Source organism: Zonotrichia albicollis, chromosome 10 (assembly GCF_047830755.1).
Source record: "Zonotrichia albicollis isolate bZonAlb1 chromosome 10, bZonAlb1.hap1, whole genome shotgun sequence".
Taxonomy (NCBI): domain Eukaryota; kingdom Metazoa; phylum Chordata; class Aves; order Passeriformes; family Passerellidae; genus Zonotrichia; species Zonotrichia albicollis.
The window spans coordinates 18508815-18535402 of NC_133828.1; the positions used below are offsets into that span (position 1 = coordinate 18508815).

Consider the following 26588-nt stretch of genomic DNA (forward strand, 5'->3'; position numbering starts at 1 on the left):
ATCATTATTTAGTTTTAAAATGCTAATCATCTTTCCATTAGTTCAAAAAGAATTTTGATCAAAGCTGTGTAAAAGTGAAATGGAGGATGAACTGTACAAGTCTTGAATTCATTAACATTTGTCGACTGTTTAGCCTGAGTGATTGAATTATTAACACAGTAATTACTTGAAAAAAATTACATATACAATCAGAATGCCAGCATACATCCTCCAATTTCAACATATAGTTTTGCTTCCAGAAGTACAATCAATGCCCTATATCTGTAGTATTTCTAGTGCCAAAGTAAGTGCATTGAAGGAAAAGGGGAAATGGAGGTAATATCCAAAATCTATCCTCAAATAGATTCTCTTCATTTTTAGCAATTTTCATTAGCCTGGATCCGCTTTCCGAAATAAGTAGACATTAAGTTCTTCAGCTGAATTCAGTGGCAGGGTTTGGTGCTCAAAAACATTCAAAGTCAGGCTAATCTTGACATCCAAAAGTTCTTACAGATAAAAATTATCTGCCGTGTCAAAAATTTTCTCTCATATTGGTGTAAGTTGCAGTTCTTTAAAGTCCCCCTATTAAAATACTTTTCTAGCAGCAGGTATTATGATATTAGTAGCTGTTCCCAAATTAGGAAGTCCCCCAAGCACGCAGTTACCAACCTTTTAGCTGAGTAACAAAGACCTTCTCAGACAATGGTATGCCAAACAAAAGCCTGCTATGACTCAGCTTCCAAGGGCCACACTGACCTTGGTGCCCAGAGCAGATTTACTGCTCAGCTCTCAGCTCCAGATGTTCCAAATCAGAAACAGCACCAAAACACCACACTTCAATGCATCAAAGGTATGCCTACCAAAAAATATCCTGTGGGCTGGATGGGACTATCAGAAACCTCCAAGGACATTTCAAGAATGCCCCAATTTTATGCAGCACTCTAAGAGGATGTTAACTTTGTTGCTTCCATGCCTTCCTAGAAAAATTCACAGCTGGAAATCAGGCCCTGCACCTTATCAGGTATCTTACATGAATTGATCTGTACCATTGGTTATTTGCATAAGTATCCCACCAGTAATTTCACCTCTTCTTTGCTGTTAAATTGAACTGATAGACCAATCCTTTTAATGAAATGTAACTATTTTTTAATACATACTTACATATCATAAAACTCCATGGTTATGACCCATTTAAAGAAAAACAAAAAAAACCTCACTTTTTTTGGCACAATGCTGTTGGAAACAACTGCATGACTGCTGAGACACTCCTTTCAATGTAAGCCAAAGAAAGAAAAAAATACCAATCAATAGATAATAAAGTATCAAACAAAACCATTGGTTTTTAAACTAAACATTACCTAAAATAAGATCCTCCTCACAGGATTGCAGAGTAAAACTGTCTTGTCTAGTTATTGAGGAAATTAATGGACTTTCTAAAAGATAAACAGAAGCAATCATGGCCAATAATTGTAGTTATGGTTAATGCATGACCCCTACTTTTTTATTTTATTATTTTATATTTCACATAAAATGTCTTTTGTATTACAAGAGACCTTGTCCTGATTTATGTAAAACATTGTGTGCTACCACTCTCTAGTGAAAGCACTCATATTTTTCCAGTAAGTACTGTCAATATTATTTCATTTGTGCATTATAAGTAAATTAAAATCTTTAAGTGAAATTGTCATCCCTATAGCATTCTTTTTCCTGCAGCATCACAAAACCAAAATACAGTCTTTGAGTCAACAAATCCTGTCTGTAACATTCCCTGCAAATTCAGCAAATGCACTGAGACTCAGCAGAGATGAAGCAAGTAATTTTAATTAAAAACTGTTTACGTCTGGCTACCGGCCATTCTAGTTAGCAATCCATAAAATGATTGTTCCAGGTATTCTCTTATCAGCAGAAATTCTCACTGTAGTGTAACCATTCCCTGTGTGAGCAAGCAAGCAGAAATTGAAAAACTGTGAACAGAAATTACCTTCTAATAGGATTGAGAGGTATCACTCACCTCCCAGCAGCACCTAAGCTGACTTAACCATTCAAAGTCACTCTCATCTTTGCCTTTTTTGCTTACCAGAGATGCAAGAACATCCTCAGCATGAGCACCAAGCTCAACAAGTGCTCCCACAGTCACTCAATTCTGCTTAGCCAGCTCTGCTCACACCAAGGTGACAGTGTCCTCAGTCTGTCTGTTATCCTGTCCCAGAAAATCCTCTGCTGCCTGCAAAAAATTGTAAAATTTAAGAAGTGGAATGTCTGGTCTTAGGCGTGATTGTTTTCTTGTATTTCTTATTTTTTACTATATTACTTTTATTTCTTTCTCTGTATTAAATAGTTCCTTCTGATACCAGTACAATGCCCTTCATTCACCAGTAGCCCAACAGGGGCCTGAGATGCTTTTTTTTCTTTTACAAACCCAAATGTAAAACATCAGTGGCACATATCTGCAAACAAAACAGCATACACAACCTAATTCCTGCAACACAGGAAATACCCATGTTCTTTTACTGGCTCCATTTTATTCTTTCCAATACTACCTAAGAATATATCATTAAGAAAAACATTTGAACAATTTACCTAAAAGACCATTTAAAGTTGGATTTAAAAAAAAGGTTTATCCTCAGCAATAATTCTTGTGTCCGACCCTCTGCAAGATGCTTACCAGAGTATTTACTGAAGATCAGTTTAAAGATGTAAAACTTTACTTTCAGTCTCAGCACATAAACTAATGAGAAGAAACAAGAATTCTCTCTTCTACAGCTAATCCACCTCCAGTCCATAAAAAATTATTATTTATACCTTCCCAGCAATAGCAAACATTAAGGAGATTGAGTAGAGCAACCAGGCACAATCTTAACACAATAGTTCTCCATTATCAAAAAAAACCAAACAAACAAAACCAAGACCTTTAAGATTTTTTTCCTCACAATATTTCTTGTCCTGTTCTTTCACTGTAGGGATGTTTCTCTGGCACTGAACCAGCATTCCGGTTTCCGCTTCTGTTCTTGTTTTTGTACGACTTTGCACTGCAGTCACTGCACACTGTCAAGTCTGTGTATGCTGCTCTCCTTACAGCAAAGGTTATATTACTTAACAGGATCCCTACTAAATACTTCCATACCAATTAAGGTCTTTGGTCTTTGAAAAAAACTCAAGGAGTTCCTAATTCAATTAAAAAAAAAAAAAAGAATCTGGGGAAAACCAGATGCTTTTTCTCTAAGTATTTATTAAGTCCCTTGAGAATTATTTCCAGAAATTCATTGCACTTCCTCAGTTTTTCCAGTATCTTGTCTGCTGTTACTGCTGCCCACAGATGTCTGTTCTGGAAAAGAAATTATTCCAGATAAAAAATATTATTGTGTTTTCAAGTGAATCACCACACAGCACTGCTGGAAGTCTTAATCAAAATGAATCTCTATTTCACATTCTGCTTTACTCAACCATTATCAGGTTTACAATTTACTGTCCTTGCCCATTGCCAGAGTTCACCAGAGAAGTAGTTAGGCAGCTTGTATGAAATTATTCAAAACATGAACTATTATTTCTGAAAATCATTTCAAAACAGGATCAATTGATCAAAGAGCACAACTCCCATCATTCTGTTGGAGCAACGTCAATTTACACTGGCTATTAACTGCATAGTGCAATTAAGCAACATGAACAATTCCTACATTTTGATGGATTTTTTAGTGTACTTTCAACAACGAAGTGACACATTTTAACCAGTAATCAAGTATTAGAATTCAATGCAAAGAATAATCCTTCCTTCCATATAAAATATATAAATATATACACAAGATAGGAGTATTAATACAGCAGTTGTACACAGGCAACACTGACTTCAGTACTAACACTAACCAGTAATGTGATCTGAGAAAGGCATTCCCTGATCCTGAGACATTTCCCAACTAATTACAAGTTTAAAGAATTTTGTTCTCAAAACGAAGTTCTACTTGTTTTAAGAAGAGAAGAAATTGGGTTTTTTTTCTTTCACAACAGCACCTGAATGATCTGTCAAGACACACTGTTGAATAAACACTGGGTTTCTTGTATTTGTGCACCGTACAGATGACAAAATATACATTAAGATATGGAGTGCTTGCCAAATTCTTTCTAGTGCTGTCCAAATTAATTTCTCAAATTAAATTAATGTGAATTATTAGAAAATCTACTGTATAAGATGAAAGTTATCTCAGTTAATACAAATGCCAAAAGGGTTTTGAAAAGACCTTTAAAGAAATACAGTTGTGTGAACATCAGGTTCTGGCATTTAAATTGCCTTATGACCCATTTACAGCCTAATCATCACTACAGTTTTTAATCTTGCTCACCAAGTAAGGGGCTGGGAGCAAAGACACACTGCAACGTAGGAAATGATGCACATTTACAATGAAGAAATCAAACCACACAAATGCTTCTACTCAGTTCCAGTACAGGCTTGAATTTAAACCATGACACAATTTATTTTAGTTCAGTTCCATGCCAGGACATTGTGAACTGATCCAAACCCCTCACTTTGCAATGCAAAATTCCCAGAATGACCAGGTTGGAAGAGACTTTCAAGATCATCGAGTCCTACCCAGCCCCAGCACCTCAACTAAACCTTGCACTGAGTGCCACATCCAGGCTTTTATTAACACATCCAGGGATGGTGACTCCACCACCTCCCCGCCAGACCATTGCAGAACTTTATCACCCTTTCTGTAAAAATTTTTTTTCCTTATATCCAGCCTATATTTCCCTTGCAAATGTTCTGTCAGGGCAAAGTCCTGCAAGGAAATGGGGCTGATTAACACCAATGCCCTGCTCCATTGCCAGAGCCTGGGAACACAAGTTGTGCTGAGGCATCTCCTCTCCCAGCTAAAGCAGAGTGCACTCCCCACACCCTGGCGGTGCTGGCATGGCCAGGGCTGAGATGGAAGCAGAGGTGACAGAAACAGCAGCCGACCCCGAGGTCTCTGTGCTGTGCCTGGTGCCTGCCCCTGAAGGGACACAGCCAGGAACTCACATCCAGGATGAGAACAAAACACACAACTGCATCCATCATCAGCAACTCCACACAGAGTGACAGGGACAATTTCAGCCTAATCCATCTACTGAGGGCTCACAAGAACCGCTGACAGTGACAACTCTGATGGACATCAGAGCACAAAGATGTGCCCAAAGGATTCCCAGCAGGAGCAGTGTCCCAAAAGGAGACCCACCCGCCAGGGCAGGCACTGAGAGCGGGCAGAAGCAGCTCAGTGAGCAGCAGCTGGGCCCACTGAGGGGACAGGGACACCCAAGGACAGAGGCTGCGCTGCTGGGCACAGCCAGGGCTGCCAAAGGTGTCCCACAAACAAACTCCTCACAGGGGGACAAAGCACATTGGACCCACAACTCCTCCTCAGCTTCAGAGAATTTAACAGTAAATTCCCAGTTCAGTTTGAGCCCAGAAGCTCTGAACGTTTGCAACATGCCCTCAGCTTTGGTTTAATGCCCTGCTGGTGTGACACAAACCCCTCCCATCTGGTGACACCCCCAGAGCTGTGTGCTGGTCTCAGGGATGGAGAGTTTTGTTCCATTTCTTAATATATTTATCAACAGCAAATGGAATAATTGCAGCTGGTAAAGCAAATCAAAGCTGTGTTGCTTTCCCCAGTTCTATAAATGGGATTCTTCCTGCTTGTTTTTTTTTTTTTTATTTCACATGAGAAAAAGCTAAGGGAAAAATAATTTATGCTTCAACATAGTTTCCTATTTACAACTAAGGCATGAAATAAAAAAGGGAATGGCATCATTCCCAGTGATTCAAAACATCAGTGTAACTTATTTTGTCAGTGACACTGCCAGTGTCAATTGGGGGGGGGAAAGTATCAAGAAAAGCACATAAATCAAGTGTACAAAATAGCCTGAGTACCCTGTTAAAAGACCATCAATAATCTAGTTTCTAAATATAACTTTTAATATATCACAGATTGCAGCCTGGGATCTTTTTACACTTGCTTTTTTTTCCTGGCCTTTTTTTTTCCTTCTGCTTTCTGCCCCGGGAAGACAGAAAAACTTCTGTACCCAAGACTTTCTTAAAATTTATGAGAAGTGGAAATTAAACCACTAAGTAATTTAAACCTCATCAACACACTTTGCTTGAATTAGATATTTATAATGAAGGAATAATGTATGATTATTCAAATTTGCAATGAAAAACTAAGCCAATAAAGCAATTTTATTACCCGATGTCATATAAATGCAAAAAAAAATCATCCTGAACAGAGTGAAATTAGCTTTATGCTTTAAGAAGCAGACAGACCGTTCATACAGTCTGGAGAAGAGCATCCTTTGAAGCCATGAACCTCAGACCCTGCATCTGTGGAAGGACAGTGCCACCTTCTGGAAACTGGTGCCTGTTCGTGCAGCCGACACCAGCCAGACACTGCTGAACTTTCATTCTCGCATTTACCCTCTCCTGCACAAACTTTTTTTTCCCCCATCAGTGATAGCACATAGCACATTAAAAAAAATAAATTGTAATTGAGTATCACTGAATATCTGAATTAGATGATTTTATCAAAATGGATCATTCAGCACACAATATTCAGAAATACCCAGCAAAGTTCTCAATTTCTTGCCCTTTTTTGAACAGTTCAGTAAACCCACTTACAAATACATTAAAAATGCAATATCCTCCTAGAAATCCCTTGATATTAGCAAACATCTTGAGAAGGAAAGCAGTTTTATTGAATCATTATTAGAATTATGTAACAGGATTAGCAGAATCACAAGGTAGCTGGTAATTCCCTGAGGATCAGAATCTGCAGAGCATGCAGGAGAGGAGTCTGGGAGAGCTGGATTTGCTCACTTGGGTGAAGTGGAAATTAAGGTAGAGTTTAACTGTAGCCAGTAGCAGGTACAAGCAAAGATTGGGAGATTCAGCTGGGACAGCAGGAAAAAATTATTTCCTGGGAGCTCTGAAGCCTCTAGAGGTGACCTGCAAAAAGTCTGTGTTCGTGGAGATTTCTAACATTTGGATACACAAAGCTGTACCTGACCGGATGGAGGGGTGCCCAAAGTTTGTGCTCTGTGAAAGGAGTCAGATTAACTGAACTCCAGAGGCCCCTCTCAATGTTTCTCTGATTCTGTCTGAACCAGTGATTTTTTAAAGACCCTAAGTAAGGAAGCTAAGATGAAACAGAAAATGGATTATGTTTTATCAGGAGCAATGTTTTTGGTACATACCACAGATTCACTCCATACTCTTAAGACAGCAGTATGTACCTGAAAAACTGATTTGATCAACTCTTTTAGTCAAGTACTGAATTATACACTTTCCTTCAGGCATCTGAGCCACGATGTCAGAACTGAAAATGGCTCCAATAAAGGCAAGCAGCCTGAACCTTCAGCCTTCCACCCAGAACCTCCTGTAGGAACAAGAGTTTGCTCTGCATTCCCTACAGAGGAACATCAGCTCTGCTGCATTCACTGGGCCCTCCAGCAAAGCATTTCCAGCAGACAGCTGAGACCTCTGGCAATTCAGCAGCACGTGCAACAGGTGGAAGCTTTAGGATTTCAGCAGATTTCACCTCATCTGATTTCCTGCAATAACATTAATAAATGCCACATTATTTTCTGCAACTGGTGACAGGAGTTCCTGAATGAGGTGAATCCAATGAACAAACAGTAGCAGTGAATAAATGCAGGGCATGTTTTAGCATGTAACAGCATTTGTGTACGAATTCCCTCCAACAGAATCTGGCTTCTGACAAACACCCAAGCCCCAACCACTATTTGTTTTTGCTGGATAGTTGGGATTGCAGCAGAAAGACAGGAAAGCCACCCTAACTACTGAACCAAAACTAAGCAGGCTTTGTCCTGCATACAGGACAACAAAAATGTGGTTTTAATGAAAAGATTTCAAGCAGTAAATAGCCCAATACTTAAGTCATATTTTATAGCTGACTTCAAATTCCAAGTGTGGATGTGGAACAAATTTGGTTGATGGATTAAGGAGTTCAGTATTACTGCACCCACTATGGGTACATATTCATGTAATTCAATAGTTGTTCAGCCTTTCCTTTGAAAGCAAAAAATTCAAGGTCCTTTAGTCTATCATTTGTTCTAAGTATTCTCAATTTTTTTGTATCACTTAAAATTATTTACCACCACCATTTGACATTTTTTACTATCTCACCAGTATCACACAAATGTGATGAGAGCAGTTCTCTCTATTCCCAATTCACTGACATAAGCAACTTGCAAAAATATATAAAAATAAAATGCTATTTATAACCCTATAACAAATATCTATATTCTTCTTTCCCACATAGAAACAGGGACATTTTTTACTAGTGTCATACTACTGGGCAATAGAGATGGAATTACCAAAAGGGCATGCTGTTAAAATAGATATTGTATGTTTGTTCAATAACTCATTTGTTGTACAAATATACAATTCATTCTAGGAACCATAGCAGTAATTTTCTCAACAGCAGACCCATACATGGGCTGCACCAAGTCCTGTTAAATTAAATATATGAAAACTTATTTAACTTCTTCCCTTATTCACTGCCACAGGTTCTAAACAACAGACCATTGTACCCAACAAGTACCATTTCCTCCAAACAAAGCCCCTCTCTCATCCTTCAGCTCTGGTACCCCATCTCTAGTGACCTTGCTGCTACCAGGAGCTAGAGAAAATGCAGTTTGCAAGAGGAAGTTTAGGAAGGTCAGTTAACTTGCTTACACCAAAATGAAGACAGGGAAATTGGGATTCTGTTTGGCAGCAGCCCAGAACTCTCCATGCTTTGTTAGGTTACTAAGAGAGCAACCATTGTGTAATTGCCTGAATCTCAAAGACTGAAGCAGCAGCCCTGTGCTATTGAAGTAATACCTTGCATTAGCACTGTCAGTCATCAGAACACCCTGAAAACTGAAATGATGAAATCACCATGGCAAGCTCACTCCTTTTAAACAAGCAAACCCAACTACTTGACATTAACAAGGAAGGAGCTCCTATACTATGGTAGTGTAGCAATTAGAGAATAAATATTTAGTGGAATGCACATGCAGGGATATGAATTCATATTTACTGATCATGTAATGAAATCTGAAAGGGCATTTCTGCAGGTCAGTGGGAGTTCTGAGGTATCCATAGTAGCCAGATATCTACAGCCAAGCTTTCTAGGAAGGGCTCCTGGGCTTTCACAATAGGGCTATGTTTGGGGGATTTAAGAGGTTAGTGCTTCATTGAGAGAAGAGACAAAACCAGATTCAAATCTATGCTCAAAGATGGAAGTACAGAATTTTGAACACAATGCTTAATGTTAGAATTTAATTTTCTGCTTTGGGAATAATATATAAATCTTTCATCACATCCCTGAAATTTGTCTTTCTTCAGTTTCTTCACCTCCTTTACATTTTTAATTGTTGAAGGGCTAAACAATTCAGTAGCTTTATATTTTAAGTAGAAAGTTTAGACAAAATTCTCTATGTCTTCAACCTTTCAATCTCTAGTTCAGATATATTTTAGCTGGTAAAACAAAGGTATTGATTTAGCTGGTAAAACAGAGGCATTGATATAAAACATCTGCTGTCTTAAGTACTAGAGTGTGTTAAAAATATGTAGGGATATCTCCAATGCATTAGCACTCCCACATCATTAATTAAGAGTAAAAATCAGCTTGAAGGGATTAAATTGTGTGTGGGTGACAAGGAACAAAAGCTTTATCCCTTTAAAACAAGATTAATTTGCTGCTTAAGAAGGATAAACAAAAGCATTTGAAGTCTCTATGCTTTAGACTAAGCAGAAGAGATTTCTTGTTTGGTTACAATAGTTGGTGATGTTCTATTAGAGAAAAATCACCTTTTTCTCTTTTCATAATGTTTAATGAAAGGAGATCCTCTCATAGTCTGAATTTTGACAATGTGGTCTGAATATCACCTAGAGATGACAAAAAATGGATTCCTATTTCTGTATAGTCAAGAACTCCATTTAATCCCTTTGGAATTCCATTCCATTAAAGTTTTCTCAATCAAACATTCTTTGCTGGCTGTTTCACTGACAGGCTCAAACTTTCCTAGGAATGGTTCAAAACATTGAAGTCTTCAGCAGAGGACAGTGGTAAACCCACAACTTTGGACATCTTTCCCAGTGTCTTTCTTGCAAACCAGGATTGTGATTGGATGGATTAGAGAAACGTGGCACCTCAATTCTTCTGCTTTGCATTTAACTTGCCTTGTTACTGCTAATGCACGTGGAGAAATGTGGGAGGCTTTGACAAGTTTATTACCCATGATGAAATGCAAGTTGTTTATTCTTCAACACAAAATTACAGCATAACACGTGTTCATCCTAAAGGCACCAGATTCTCAGAGAGCAAATATTTCACTTTTGGCTTGAAAAATTTGCAGTAATTATGCCTGATATTAAACCTCATTGTAGCAAAAGTTCAAATCACTCAGACCCAAATTCAGCTGAAGCTCCCGCCTGTATTCCAAACATTTAATGCCAGGCACACGCACCAGAACTTTGCTGAACAGCAAGTGACTAAAGTCAAGTTACATTTCAAGGGTGAATGTAAGTGCTTTGCTGAACTGAAACATAAATGCATCAAAGAAACAGCAGGGGTTGATTACTGAAGTGATATTTGTGAAATGAGGGGATGGGATTTTACAGTTCCCAAGCTGCAAACTCTACATCTGCTAAATCTAAAATGATCATTCAACAAAAGCTGGAAAGGCAAAATTAACCTCACACAACTTGCCAATGAGTGCTTTTTAAAGTTTTCTTGTGCAGAAGTAAATGCATATTCAAGTTCTCCACCCCTCAGGTCTCAGGTCTTTGATTAGTTCAGTGTATTGGGAATGGATATTGAGTCTTCCACAGCTAATTCAACTGCCTGAACTTAATTCAGGAAAACCAAGAGATATTCACTGTTTGACTGCCCTGCCTGCCCAGAAGCCTGCACAACATGCAATTTAACTTTCCTGGTATGCTGCCCACACTACAAAAATTACCTGTGTGATAAACAGGTATGATTCGTGCTGATAAAAATTAAAACAGTCATTAATATTGATACAGTAATTAATATTTGGGAATAATAAAACAGTTAAAAGTTGTAATGCCAAAGAAGAGACGGAGAGTAGGGGCTCCACCCCCCCATTCCCAGCAGATGTTCTCAAGGACCACAGGAAAGAAGCTGAAGATACAGTTGCTAAAAATGAGCAAAAACCTGGTTGGTCCCAGAAAATGCTAATGAGGGATTCATTGCCTGTTATCTGCTGCTTACAGTGGCGAGATGGGCATTGATAGAAACCCCAAGCCATCACATACGAACACAGTGCTTTCTGAAAAACAGCTTTTAAATGTCCAGGTAATGCCCATATCACTAAATAAATAGCTATATTACTCTCTAAATACCTACATTAGTAACCAGCCACACTGCTTGCTACCACACTCCTCTACATCTGTGACTTCCAAACTTTCTTGATCATACAAGAAAGATTAAGCAAGAAATTTTTGAACACACCCCCCCAGTATATGTATATTTATTTACAGGTTGAACACACAAGCCACTGTACTAACATATTATATACACAATAAAACATACACAAAAGTTAAAACCAGAATAAATTAAGATTAAATCAACAATATTATAATTAATTTGCATTAACTTTTATAGAAACTTTTTTCCTTTTACTAATTGTACTATTATTACTACTATTTTAAGTGAGAGCAATTGTGTGATTGAATACGCTTCATTAGTCTTGGTTCAATATTTTGAGATTCAAAGATCTAAGTTCAGTTTATTTCAACACTCTGTTTTAATGGCTGTCATAGCTTCAAGTTTGATGACAGGTTCAAATGGAAGAATTGCATCATTGGCTGGGCTTAATAAATCACGATTCCATCCACCGGTTATGCAATGATTTTTGTTTAAATTTGTATAGTTTCTTTTTACCTTCCCTGATGTCACTTTACTGTTCTTGCAAACTGACTTGCATTTTTGAATTTTTAAAATCACATTAAAAATTTTTGAAAGAGACTGCACCGAGCCTTGTCCAGCAGAGATTTGAAGCTTTCCAAGGCCAGTGGCTCTGCAGGGAAACGTCCCTGTTTTGTCGCTCACTGCAAAGAACACCATCCCAATGCCTGGTGGGAATTCCCGTCGCTGCCAACCGAGGGAGCTGCTGCTGCAGCAAAGCTCCGAGGGGAGCCCGGCACCATTTGCTCTGCAGGCTGGAACTACATCCCTGCACCTCGTTATTTTCTCCCGATACACGCAGTTCCCTCGGGAACCCTTGGCACCCCGAATGCCCCAGCCCCACAACCCGCCCGAGGTGATCTGATAGACTCGGGTTCATCAGCAGCTTTACAGCTGACCTGGGTAAAATCACCTGAATCCATCAGGTGACTCTGAACTTCGAACGTGCTCTTTGTAATCCTGTCATACATAATGAAACTGAAATATAAAGCTCAGGTAGCCTTGATTTGGGTAAGCACTACCTAGCAACAACCAAAACATCAGTGTGTTATCGATGCAATTGTCATACTGAGTCCAAAACACAGCACTGTGCCAGCTGCTGAGAAGAAAATGAACTCTCGTCCAGCAGAAACCAAGACAATGACATAATATTTTGTACTTTGCACCAAGCTGAAGCCTTGGTACGCAAATTAATTTCTGTGGTTTCTAAAGGGGTGCCTCTACAAGAGAGTCACTTTCTCTGGAAACACTACAGGAGCAGCAGCCCAAACCAAAAGCAGCTGTTTAAATTTGCCCTGCTAAGCCAATTAAAGGCGATCCGGGCAGTTTTAAGGAGGACTGTGTTGCGTGTAAACCCGTTTTGCAGACTTCGCAGCACAGACAGCGCGGTTGGGTTGTTGGTGCCAATGCCGTGCGCTTCAGCGGGACCGGGCGCTGCGGCCTCTGCGCCGCGCCAGGCCCTGCTCACACCGAGCGAGGGCTGGGCTGGCAGCGCTAAAAAGTTAACTCATAAAAGGGAGTTCGGTTAAAAAAAATAAAAAATATGTAAAAATAACAATAATAATAAATTTTAAAACCCGCACCTTTCAGCTCAGAGAGCCCGCTCCGTCAGCCCGGTGCCTCCGGGCGCTGGGAGCGCCTCAGGCGCCGCCCCGAGGCCCCGCGCTCGGCCGCTCCCGGCGCTCCGCAGCGGGACACGGCACAGCTCGGCACCGCTGCTTCCCGGGCTCCACCGCCCCATCCCGGCCGCTGGAAACCGGCGGGAGCCCAATTCCGGCCGCCGTGCCTGGCCCAGCACCGGGAGCCCGGCAGCGGCTGCGTTACCGTGGCCGGAACGCTGAGGCCGCGCTGGACGCACCTCGGCCGAGAACGCCTCACACGTGAGAGCTCTCACGGAATTGAGCACACCTGAGGGGAATTAAAGTGCCACAAAGTGTCTACAGCTGTGCCGGGCCTCAGCCGTGCCAGTGCCGCACCGCGATTGCCTGCCTGCCTGCACAAAAAGCCTCAGCCGTGCCGTGCCTGCCACCTGCAATAAGGATGGCGAGCACGGCTCCGAGCAGCGTGTGCCGTTCGCTGCTGCCGAGGCAGTGTCCTCCTCACCTTTGGAAATAACCCACGGGGGAGTTAATAACCCATAAGTGAGTGCAGGTGCTCGTCTCCAGGCAAAGCGGGGGGGGCAGCTGCCTCAGCTCAACATGCAAAGGAACTCAGCTGTGTTTGCAAAATGATTCCTGCCAAGGTAGAATTGGCTTGGGTGCATAACCCACAACAGCAACCCAAGGTTTTCCACGTGCCTCATCGTGCATCAGCCTATCTTGTGCACAGTGACTTAGGACTTAAACAACCTGCCCCCACACTCCTGGAAAATTATAGAACACAAGAAAATATAAATAAAAAATCTCATTCCGTTTCATTGGTACTCAGTGGGTGTTTCCTCCACTGAATCCAATGCTTTGACCAATCTAAATCAACTACTGGCACAGTTGGTATGACTTCTAACACTTTGCTCTGGCCACGTTTGAATTTCTTTGGGATCTGAAACCATTTTGGCCATGTTGAATAGTTTGTGAATTTTAAATGAGGTTTTTGGATGTTTTCACAGCAATATATAAATGGTAGCACTACATTTTACAGCACTAACCTGCTGGAAAATGCTTATGAATGAGCTCCAGTTCAGGCCTGTAACCAATCTTGTGAACTGCACACAGAGCATTATGAGTCTAGATAGCAAGTTTTAACCATAAAAACCCCTTTATTCAAATACCACAGGCAAAGAACCACTAGGGTATTTCTGCTTTGTCCAGCTGCAAAAGGCTCAACATCACCTGGAATTCCCAGTGCATTTTCTAAATACAAGCCAGCACCAAAGCCTGGTTTTGATTTTGAAACTTGAAATAGCCTCATTCTCAACCTAGCATAGGGAGATTCACACAAGCTCTGGTCTGTACTGGCTATGCTATGGACCAGTCCAGCTGGAAACCAGGCAAAGGGAGTTCCCTGCTATTCCAACTCCCAGAACTACACCTCCAGCAAGCATTGGCACATTCAGCACACACTGCCAGGCATGGGATTCCCTTTGCTAGCATGTGACCTTTTGGGGTTTATTGTCTGATTAGGAAACTGGAAACAGCATACCTGCTTGTACTCTTCTGAGGAAGAAAGAAACAGATTGCTAATATGAGAGACATTATAAAGAAAATGCTTACACATGTAGTATCTTTCATTATCAGAAGAATTTTCTTCTTCCAACGATAATAATACCTACCTTTCTGTTTATTCACTACATGGGATATCAGATAAGAACTTTTATGGGATCATTGCTGTACCTGCTTTTAATTATTAAAATGTTTCCTTTTACTCTCATAGCACATTACTCACTGGTAGATGACTTGGCAATTCAGCCTTGTAATATTACCATTAAATTCAGCAGACTTCCTACACTCTGATTCATTCTGTATCTTGCTTATTTCTGCAATGCTGAGTGGACCAAGCAGTATTTTCAAGCCTGTCAGCTGCCAGGTTCTCAGTGCCCAAGATGAGCAGTTTCTGAAACAAACACAGTAATAGCACACTCGTGTTCTGCCCCAATTTTACCAAGTGTTTTTTCAAACTCAACTTGCCTCACCTGGCAAGAGCACAAGCACTGCTGTCCTGGTGAAAGGAGGGTCAGTTATTACCATATAATGGCAGATCATGCACTTCCAACCCTCTGCCATGGGCAGGGACACCTTCCACTAGACCAGATTGCTCAGAGCCCTGTCTAACCTGGCCTTGAACACTTCCAGGGATGGGGCATCCACAGCTTTTTTGAGCAACCTGTTCCAGTGCCTCACAACCCTCACTGTCAAGAATTTCTTCTCATTATCTAATCTACTCTCAGTTTAAAGTCACTGTGATGTATTTCTCAAAGACATCTCCTCCTTTAGGATTTTTGAAAAAGCAGAAATTTCCAGCTGTCTCAAACCGCCATTAAACAGAATAGTTTGTGTATCTGATATGTTTAAAAAACCAGGCATCATTCCTGATAAGAACTCTCACTGCAAAAACGTAAATATTCAGATAATTTCTGAATTTAATGCTGCAACACCAAAGGAGCCACATGGACACACTGTTTCTTTCACTAAAAAGAAAGGCCATTTGTGCATTTCAAACAATGGAAAAGCTCTGTCAATGAAATGTGCCTTTGGAAGAAACACGCTACCCAGGCCACCAGGAGTTAACCCCCTCTTTTGAGTGCAATTCCCTTTCTAAAGCACACTTGTTTTGGGGTTTGTTGTTTTTTTATTTCAGCCATCTACTCAAAAATGAAACAAATGTACCATTAATGCCCTAGGAAGTTAATATGTATAACAAAGATTGCATTTAAGTTGTCTTACACACAGCCATTTAGAAAGGGCAGTAGAATTTAATATAAAAAGTATCACCTCATTAAGTACAGCAAGATATAACTAGATCATTACAAATAGGAACAGCAACATTTTTTACATAAACCCCAGACATGTGGGGAACAGTTCCAGGAAGTGAGCTGCTAAGTTCATGATTCACTGGTAGTAGTCAGCATGGGTTCAGCAAGGGCAAGTCAGACTGGAGCAACTCTGCAGAGAAATGACTGCCAGGAGCTGAAGGGAGAGCAGCACTGCCTGCCCAGACCTCTGACACTCTCCCAGAAGATCCTGGGTAATGATGATGGGCAGAGCATGCCCTGAGCAAGGCTGCAGGTGACACAAACTGGGAGTGCCGATACACCTGCAGCTCCTGCTGCCGTCCGTAGGCACCTCTGCAGGCTGGAGAAATGGGCTGTGGAGGAAGAGTCCTGCACACTGATACATCCTGGAGCCATCCAGCTGGAAAAACCCCTTTGCAGAGAAGGCCCTGGGCTCCTGCAGTTGGACAGGAGGCAGCAGTGTGCCCAGCCCAGGCTGATGGCACGGGCTGCACCAGCAGGGTGACAGAGCTGATCCTTCCCTTTCCTCACACAGGAGCAGTGTCCAGTGTGAGACACAGACAAGGAAAGGATGAGGCAGCAGGGACTGTTTAGCCAGAAGAAAGCTCAGGGAGACTCTTACCAACACATCCCATCATCTGAAGTGGGGGTGCAAAGATGAAGCCAGGCTCTCACCAGGGATGCCCGGGGCAGGACAAGAGGGAGTGGCACACACTGGAACACGTGAGAACATCTGAGCACAAGAACAGACAGCTACTGTGGGGCTGGCTGAGAACTGCAGAGCTGGCCAGGGAGACCAAGTGTCCTTCCTTGGAGACCCAAAGCCATCTGGGCATCGTTCTGCCCAGCAAGGCCTAGGTGGGATGGCTGGAGCAGGGGGCATGGACGTGCAGAGGTCCCTCCCAACCTCAATCAGCCTCTGATTCTGTGAATAAAATAAAAAAAAAATTGAAGTTTTGGGAAAATGGCAAAGTTTATGTTTTTTTAAAAAGAAAAAGGTCATTAATTGCATAGAAGTATTACTTCAGTCATCTCAAAATGTTACTCAGCATTCATTCACACTTGGAAAGTCCCAGTAATATGAGAAGAAGCAAAACAGAATGTATTTACATTCAACTGGAGTTAATTTGCACAATAATATTTTAAAATAACTCAAACACACTTATCTAAACAAAGTCTGATTCAATGTATATTTTAAGCATATATAAAATACAAATAAAGTCTTCAAAACTTAAATTCTTTGGATAAAACCAATTATTTAATGTTAAGTTAGCTCTAAAGTAGTAAGAAATGTAAACAGATACTGTGATAAAAATATTAAGAAATAACAGCTTTACCATAAAGTTCTGACATATGCTATCAGTTTTATTTTCCAGATGCTAAAAAACAGTTTTAATTTTAATTCAGGAATACTTCAGCAGAATTTTAAATTACAACAATTTTTTAAAAATTCTTTTTCACCTTTATTTACACTACTTTTTGGCATTTTCTTCCTTATCTTAAGTGAATTTGACCTTCTACATATGTATTGAATAATTTGTGGTTTTAACTTACCCAGTTCAAACTGGAGTCCATGATGGTGGAAAAAAATCAAAAGGTCAGGTAAGACTCCTCTAACTGGGAAAAGCCAAGGACTTTGAAAAGTAAGGGTGTGAAGTACCTGAGCACAATCCAACAGCTGGCTCCTGCAAAGTAATTCTGGAATCATACATACAATCAGTACCACTGAGAAAAGCTCCATGAGAATTAATCCACACAGGAGACCTGGTGTGGCTCATTCACACCCAGCTATCAGAGCTTGGTCTGTGCTGAACCAACCTGTTACTTTATTTCATATGACATTAAATCTTGGGGAACAACTTCTGACAAACAGAAGCTGAGAAGTTTTACATGCCCTACACCTCAGTCTGCTTTCCACTTGTCAGTGTGAGCATCCCCCCAAACCAAGACAACAGTCTTGAATCCCCCCATGAGTTTTGGTGACACCTTACACTGCAATCTGTTTGGGAAAATCCTGCTTTTTCCTTGTGTGCAGAAAGATAAAACACAACCTTTTACCACCCATCAGGTTCACCTCTCAGTTGTATTCCAAAATGCCATCTGCCTAACTACTGACAAATCCACAGGCACACTTGAAAAAGATTATCAGATTGTGGTATTTTATTACAGAAAACAAATCCAATTTAAAGACAATTAAATTTAACCTTTGAGGAGTGGAAAATCTTGAAATATTTTGAAGTGGCATTTACTTTTAAAACATCTGTAAGAGTTTTAATAAATTTACTGCCCAAAAAGGCTCACAGGCTCTGTTATGATTAAAGGGCTTATTTTATGAGTATTACTTTCAGGTTGTTAAGGCACAACTGGCATTTGCTTTAAGACAAAACTTGACACAGGCGTTATTACCTCAGAGCCAGAAATAAGTGAAAGTGGAAGGCACAGAACTTTAAAAAATACCTCTAACCAAACCAATTTTAAAGGCTTAAAACAATTTTTAGGTAGTTTGTCTTGAAATACTAACACACTGCAGTCCATTTCTCAGAGCAGGCATGAAGCTGAATAATTATGGGCAACACTAATTGACAGCAAGATACACTTCTACATTAGAGGGACACAGAGAAAAACTGTTAATTGCTGTTTCACTGGCAAAAATGGTTGTTTTTAGTTTACTCTTAACTAGAGGCTTTGTGTTTTGGGGCTTGTTTGTGTGGGTTTTTTGGGGGGAATTGTTTTGGTTTTTTTTTTTTTAAGATAAGGAAAATTCAATGCAGTAGATTATACTATTTCAGAGGTTTGATTAAAGCAAACAACCAAGTTCAAATATTCACATCAGCATAGAAACCTCATCTTCCAACGTAATTTATGGTAAGAAGCCAAGGGCCATAAGCACAAGGACTGACAATCTACCTGTTTTCTATGCCAAGTGTTGCAGAGATCCAACACAGCATAACCACACAGAATATGCATGATAATGCCCAAGTAGCCCAGATCCATAAGGCAGAACTACAAGTGATCCTAGAGGTAAAACAAGTTTCCAAATGGCCCCAAGAGATGCACCATAGTCCCAAAACATACCAAATTTAGCCTCTATCCAAAGTGGTGAGAATGGTAGCCAGCAACTCCAGTAAACCAGCAAGATTCAGCTTCTCTGCTTCCCTTCCCAATTTCTTACTAAAAGAAAAGGTAGTCCTAAAAGCATGCATGTGTTCAACCACTGTTTGGCAAAGGCTATGCTTAAACTCATTTCAGGTTTCAGTTCACTCTAGTTTCAGTTCAGGTTCACTCTAGTACCATCTTTTGACTAGAACTTGAAAAGTGCAAAAATATTATAATTATATCTTCTTAAAAAAAATAATTCATTTCATTGGCGCAACAATTCCAATTCCTCAGGAGTTAAATCCACTGCCAGCAATGGATAGAAAAGGAGGCACCAGCATAAAAGAATCAAAGTGCATTTCCAGCATGCCAATGCTGCACGAATTGGCAAGCCAGAACCTTTTTGTCACCACTGGAACAGATTATGCTGAATTCATTCCATGGAAAGTCCGTGTTGTACATTAGCACACAAAGTCTGTCACCAGCTCCTGGGGGTACTGCAACGAGTCGTCGAAGCGGAAGCGTTTGGAGAGCGTGCTGCTGTCCTCTGGGATGTTCTCCTTGTCCTCCTTGTCACTGCAGCTCCCACTGCAGCTGCACTTCACACTCCACTCTTCTGAGCACCTGGCTGTGTGTCCTGGCAGCTGAGAGGAGCAGCAGATCTCTTCAGGGCTGCACAGGAGTGGGAGCTCCCCTTGCTGCAACCACGAGTGGGACAGACAGTCTGCTGCAGTGGGCCTGTCCCTTCACAGGGAGAAAGGGAAAGGGGCTTGAGTTAATTCCACCAATACTAGAAAACTAAAATAGCTCTGATGCTAAAAATCCTGAGCAAAATTGTCACTGAAGAGTCAATATTGGTGTGTTTTCATCCCCACCTCAGCTGCTACAAATCACAGTTAGTATTGGCTACATGCATCTAAATTGAGTTGAGAGTTTACCCTAAGGCTGGTAAGCGTTCATCAGAACAAAGAACATGGTCCCTGGGAATGTTTTCAACATGGTCCACATAAATGGACACTTGCTTTTACTCTTAAAGCAATATGTTTTATACAGCCCATAAACAGCGAGGCTCGTGATTAATCAGTCATTATGCTTTCAAGGATATCCAAGTTAACAGGATGGCACAAACTCTGACATTTTCTAGTTTTACTCTTGCAATTCATCTGGCATAAACTCTTTCACAATATAGATCCTACCAAACAAACCAGACTCAGTAAATTGCTCCTGTGGATAACATAGTACAGTGCTACTGCAAGTTTTGTGTTCTGCATTAACTTCCACAGAACTTGCCAGAAAACTGGCTCCAGGACAGCAGAGCCACTACTTCTCCCTTACTCCACCAGAACACAGGAATATTTTTCAGTCAGAAAAGTGCAACTTAACAGAGTTGACTCTCTGAGAACAGACTTTTCCTCTTAAAATTCAAGGAAGTAGTGTCATCAAGAGTTGGAATGGAATAAAAAAAAAAGGCAGCTTATTGAGTATATAATGCACAGTCTTGAGATGTCCAGGAGAAAAGGAGAAGTAATTGTGACAGAATGTCAAATATCCCACAGGTCCACACTAAGAGTTATCAAAGCAGGTTCTTCCTCACTGATTCCTTTTTTCTAAGTGCTCCACAAACATGAAAGACAAGATTCCCTCATGATACTGGGGTTTTGTGAATCCTTTCAGATCCTGACAAACCATGTGAGATGTTAAGACAGGAAGGACTCTTGTAACTTTATTTGGAGTCCTCATTGCCTCAGAGCAGGCACTTCCCAGGAATCTCCTCCTGCCCAAGAGCCTCTCCAGGCAGGCAGGCAGGCTCACTCCTCCTGCTGGAGGCTTTCTGGAGATGCCAAGGGTTACTGCCTCACCACAGGTGACCATATCTAGCACTGCAATCAACAATACCTGACCAGCTCACTCTCAAAGTTCTGCTTCTTTGCAAGGTCTTGAGTGAAGTCTGAACTCCCCAAAAATGCAGAGTAAGGGGTGTGTCTTACAAACAAACAAGTTTTTGTCTTGGATTGAGATCATTTTTAGAATACTGAAAAAGGCAAGACACTGCCAAGTATAAAAATATAGTAAGAGAGGTATTTAAATAAAAAGATAAAGGTAAGTCAGGAAACAAGAAAGCACTGCAATGAGGCTGCACTGCCTTTCCAAACTACATTAATTATAGAAAATAATGTGACCTTTCTAGAGCATACTTTAATAAAATCTGATAATCTGTTATCTTAATGAAAATATAAAGAAACTCAAACAAAAAAAACCTCAAAGAACAAGCCTCCCTAATAATAACATTATCTGTAAGAATAATAAAAATAATATCTGACAATTTTAGCCAGACATTGAATCCAAAATTCTTCTCACACATTATGGAAAAGCATAAACCTGCACTTGAAAATAGCCAGTCAAAAATACCAATGCATTGTGAAATATCCAACTGATCTTGTCAGTGACATTAAGCACATAAACTAACATTCACTTTTTCTAGGTGCTCCACAAATTTAGGATTCTTGCCTGGAAGAGTTTGCTACTTACTCTGGATTTTTTATGAGAAGTTTTTGAATGAAGTCTTTTGCAGGCTGTGAAACTGATGAGAATGTTTCTTCTGAATAATCCACGTTAACTTGAGATATATTAAGGTAAGTTTCTTGAACATCAGCGCCCACAAATGGAGATTCTTGTGTCAGCAGCATGTAGGAGATGACACCGATGTTCCTGAGATAAGAACACAATGTATGAAGCTACTGGAGAATCTGAACAATACACCCTGCATGTTTACTGTGCTGCAGGTCAAACTTCCTGGCATATCCCACTCCCAGAATCACAGCCAACATGTTACACCTCAATTTTATGGAATTCAAACATGACTGCACATACACACACAAGGAAAGATATGTGTGTATATATCTCAATGAAGGGATTTTTGAAAACTCTTTAATTTCAATAGATCCTTTTCTTCCTGCTGAGATTGTTAGGAAAAGGAAATCCCACTTTTACACAGCCCACTCTTGGGACATGTGGCAATTCTGGATGATAGAGCTGCAAAAAAAGACAAGACTTTCTAATCTGCATGCAAACAAAACCCATCTCTCACTGCAATTCTGGATAACAGAGCAAAGACTTATTCAACCTCTCAGTACATTTGACATCTGAGTTGTGCTACAATCTCTTCTAGCTGAGATGTTTCTCCCAAGAACATCAACATGAGTACCACAGATCATGCCAGCTATGATAAATTTTAAGGTGGTTTCTTGATGCATAATAAAAACATTTTTGTGATCTGACAGATCAGAATTTAGAACCCATTACAGTGTGGAAACATGCAGCTGCTGGGTTTGTCGTGGTGAGCACAGCATCAACAGGGGTTTTCTTATGTCTTCCCACAAAAGCAGGCAAATAATATGTGATTAAAAACCATTCATGAACAGATTTAGTTACTACTATGAGCTGAAATATGAGCTGAGGATTTCAAAGGAGCAACTAGCAACTCTTAACAGTGAATATTAATAAAGATGCTGAAGATTTTATGTTTTAAAGGAAACATTTCAAAACTAGTCTTTAACACAGCACATGAAATTAAAATGCCACAAGAAGTTGTGGGTCAGTTCAAGGTATTTGTCATTTTTTATGATTCACTCTGCAGGAATTTCCCTAAAAATAAGAAGTAGGAAGTTTACATCCTTCTTACACTTTGTATAAAAAATTATTTAACAGCCTAAAAGTGGGGAGGGAAGTGTCCTAGAGTAGCTAATACCTGAAGCATGTCACCCAGGAGTAAGTAATACCTAAAGTATGTTATCCAGCCACTGTGATTATTCCCTCAGAACAAACACCTCTCCTCCACAGGCTCAGGAGCCATCTGCATTTCCCACTAAGTGTGCAACAGATCCATAAACTCCTCTAAGTTCTGAGGGCTTCATCCCTCCCATCCCTCCCCTCACTCTTTCAGCCAGCCCACCAACAGAAGGGGATTCCTGGAAGCCAGATGAAACTGCATCAGGCCCTCAGATTGTTAAGGGATTCCACCAAACCTCAGTAAAATGAAGATCACACCTACCACATGTCTGTAGCTGTGGTAATAGGATCATAGTTCAAGATTTCTGGAGCTAAAGAGATAATAATAAATATCTTAATAAATATCTTATTTAAAGAGATAATAATAAGAGATAATAATAAATATCTTTAATATAAGAGATAATAATAATAAATATCTTTAATATAAGAGATAATAATAAATATCTTTAATAAATATCTTATTTAAATGGCCTTGAATCATTTTTTTACCAGCCATTCTTTTACCAGCCATTATTATGAGACTCAACATGTAGTTTCAATAATTAGATTTATTATTTCCAAGCCACAAGGTGGCAAAAAGTTATTTCCATTTGCCTAGACACGGATGTTTACTTGGTTCACACCAAAGTGGCACTACATGGCCTCAAGTTTATCCAAGTTTCAAGATGTGTTCTAATCAGATGCATGCACATACATTTTTCTCCTAAGAGGTTTTGAATTATACAGCTTTTTAATGGGAATGTACAGAGCCTTCAGCATGTTAAAGCTGCAACACAATGACCAAGCCAATTTTAGGATCAGTGGCTGTTAGCATAGGCTGGGTAGCAAGGTATTCACTGCAGAATGAAGTGCTCTTAACACTGAGTGTTGGCAGCCATGAAGGAAACTTGTCCCTCAGAGAGGGCCAAGTGTTAACAGCAATCTCTCCCTTTCCAACAAATATTTTAATCTCATTAAATCATCATAATGAATAACATTAAAGTTGTAACATTAATTCAAAGAACATTTCTTTGTGCATGCTAATGTTGTATTTCAATTCTAATTAGAACAATTTAACAAATACTACAGTATAAAATTGAGAGCTGCACTTATTGATGCAATTTGGGATTTTTTGGTACAAATATTTGTTGACTACTCTTTAAAAAGAGCAGCTCAAACATGTTGCCTTGCCCTGTGATGTTCTTTATCAGCCTGTAAGCTGCTCAGTGTGCTCCATGAACTGTTCCTGCTCTCTGCAAAGCCCACATGAGAGGCTGTGAGCAGCCCTTCCATACCGAGGTACTCTGTGGTTCCCATGATCTGCCGCAGTTCATTGCAATTCTCCAGCTTCCTGGACATCCCAAAATCCACAATTTTTACATCACCAAGAGGATTGATGCTGCTCAGCAAAATATTTTGAGGCTAGAACAGAAAACATTACATTCCTAATTAATAAAATACAATCTGGAAAAAAAAGCCCAATGTACTAAATGACACTTCAGCTTCTATTATGAAATACTTATTGCTAAACACTATTTAAAAATATTTAATCTCATAATATCATTTAAACTTCTTGTCCTCATCTTTTAAATGTATTTAACAAATTAGTTTGATGAACAGAATAAAGTGCTAAAGCAAAGCCTGCTGCAGCCTCACCTTTAAATCAAGATGAACAATATTGTTTTCATGCAAGCAGCAAAGTCCTTCAAGTATTTGCCTTATAAGCCTTACAATGTCCCTTTCACCAATTTTGTCATCCACATCTGGGACACACAAGTCAAATATTTCTCCTCCAGCAGCACTGAAACACAATGAAGAATATCTGTGTATTAAGTTTAAATTTTGAAACTTCAGCAAGGAAAAATGTTTTTAATAGCACATATTTACCTAACAAATATCTGTAATATCAGAGAGGCTGAGAGTATTTTTCTTTTTACACATTTACACTGAAACACTTAATATAAACACTTAGAAAAGGGGAAAAAAAGTGATGATGCTTTTTCTTTCCTTACAGCCTGAAACAGCAGTAGAGACAGCAAAAAGCACTTTGACTGGCAACCTCAGAATGCTCTGATCCCCTCAAGCAAGTGGGAAGATGCCTTCCAGAAGCTGAGTTCTATCACCAGTACCTAATCAAAGAAGCCTTTCTTTTCAAGTCAAATCTAAAATGTCTTCCATAAATAACTGAGAGCAGTGTAAAGCATGCATGGAAATGTCTGTGCTCCTGTGGTTTGTGAGTTATTCCTCCACTTGGCTGCAGTGTCAGCTGCCTCCTTCCAGGCTGGGCCTGAGATCATTGCTCAGCCTGCTCTGAGTGCCTCAAGTCTCTCTCAAGGATGAAGGGCTTCCTCAAAACTCCAGATCACCGAGCCAAAACTTCACTGCTGATTTACCAAACTCTCTAAAAGGAGAGTCTAGTAAAGAGATAATGAACAAAATGAATGAACCCAGGCACACACTGCTGGGGTTATGGGAGGTGCCAGAAATGCCTCCCCCCAGGTGGCCCTAAGGCAACACGGACACGAGGGGAAGGGCAGAGGATGCCACGATTTCAGCTCTCACAGGGTTTCCAGCACTGGCTCCCACAGTACTGCTGTACTCAAGTTACACTATGGTCTGGATGGGTGGGCACCCACATGGGTAAAGAGCTGAAAGCTCTGCAGCAAAGGATTTGCAAAAAAAAGCCTTAGAATAAATTATATGTTAGGGGTCATCTAGTTCCAGAGGGAAAAAAAGCTTCTACAGATAGAATCTAGCAAAATTCCTTCAAATTTTCCAAAGAATACATCATGGTGTACAGAGACCACCATCAACAGCACTTCAAATACTTTGTACAAGAAACTTATAGCTAAGAAAGAACTAATTTCACAGGCTGTATTTTTGTTCCCTACATTCCCCACAAAAATTTACACATACAACAAATATAATAGATAATGCAAATTCAATTCCCAAATTAAACTTGTTTTCAGAGCTAATAAGAAGCTTTGGGAACATCTGTGAAAAATATGGGAATTTTTTTAGGAAACTGTTCCAAAAGTTAATTTTAAAACAACAAAACCACTAAATTTAGGAGCTCAAAACAAAGAAAGTAACTGTAAGTCTCCAGTCACCAAAAAAATGTCAAGTGCTAACTTGAAGTTCACAGGCATGGATGTGCTCAACCTCTCTGAAATCTGTGTACATGGAATCAGTGACTTTTTTCTTTTTATTTAAATTGCATCAATGCACTCAGGACCTTCTACAGTATTCCAAGAACATTATTACCAGTCAGCCTGCCTGAAATATCATTAAAGGAAAAAATATAAAGCATATTACAATGAAAGATTAGCATCATGTATATAGAGTACTGTTGCAATTCTTCTGGGCATTCAGACAACTCATGCAAAAAATATATTGAAAGATGCTTTCCTACAAACATGGGATATGTGATGAAGGCATACTTACTATTCCAACACTAGGATGATTTCATTTGCTGTTTCATAGACTTCATGCAGGTTAACTATGCGAGGATTGGACTTCATTAATTCAAGGACAGCAATTTCATGCACAATCTCTGCTTTGCAGTCTTGACCCCTTCTCCTTTTCTTCAGAAATTTAGCTGCATACTCTTGGCCTGTGGATTTAGCTACACATTTTCTCACCACAGCACATCTTCCTCTACAAAACAAAAGGGGAAACACTGAGATGCAGGAAATCAAAAGTGCATAAATTAATATTAGAAATAAGACACAGCAAACAATTGCAAACAAACAAAAAATTGTACTGGGAAATGCCATGTTTGGCCTGCTCTTACACTGTTTCATGAACATTGACTTGCAGGCACTGCAGAAGGACAC

General features: G+C 39.9%; 1 protein-coding gene across 3 annotated transcripts in view; it reads right to left on the reverse strand.

The window, feature by feature from the left end:
* Positions 1–26588, reverse strand: part of STK17B (serine/threonine kinase 17b) — a 64458-nt gene that overhangs the window by 32004 nt on the left and 5866 nt on the right. For all 3 annotated transcript variants that reach the window (XM_074548207.1, XM_005490916.4, XM_014269796.3), the window contains exons 3-10: positions 26197–26409; positions 24409–24553; positions 24048–24174; positions 23036–23084; positions 21514–21693; positions 17443–19728; positions 13025–16813; positions 2057–2203 (exon numbers count right to left, since the gene is read on the reverse strand). In XM_074548207.1, the coding sequence (XP_074404308.1) occupies positions 19446–19728; positions 21514–21693; positions 23036–23084; positions 24048–24174; positions 24409–24553; positions 26197–26409 (997 nt within the window). In that variant the 3' untranslated portion in view covers positions 2057–2203; positions 13025–16813; positions 17443–19445. The remainder of the gene's footprint in view (positions 1–2056; positions 2204–13024; positions 16814–17442; positions 19729–21513; positions 21694–23035; positions 23085–24047; positions 24175–24408; positions 24554–26196; positions 26410–26588) is intronic.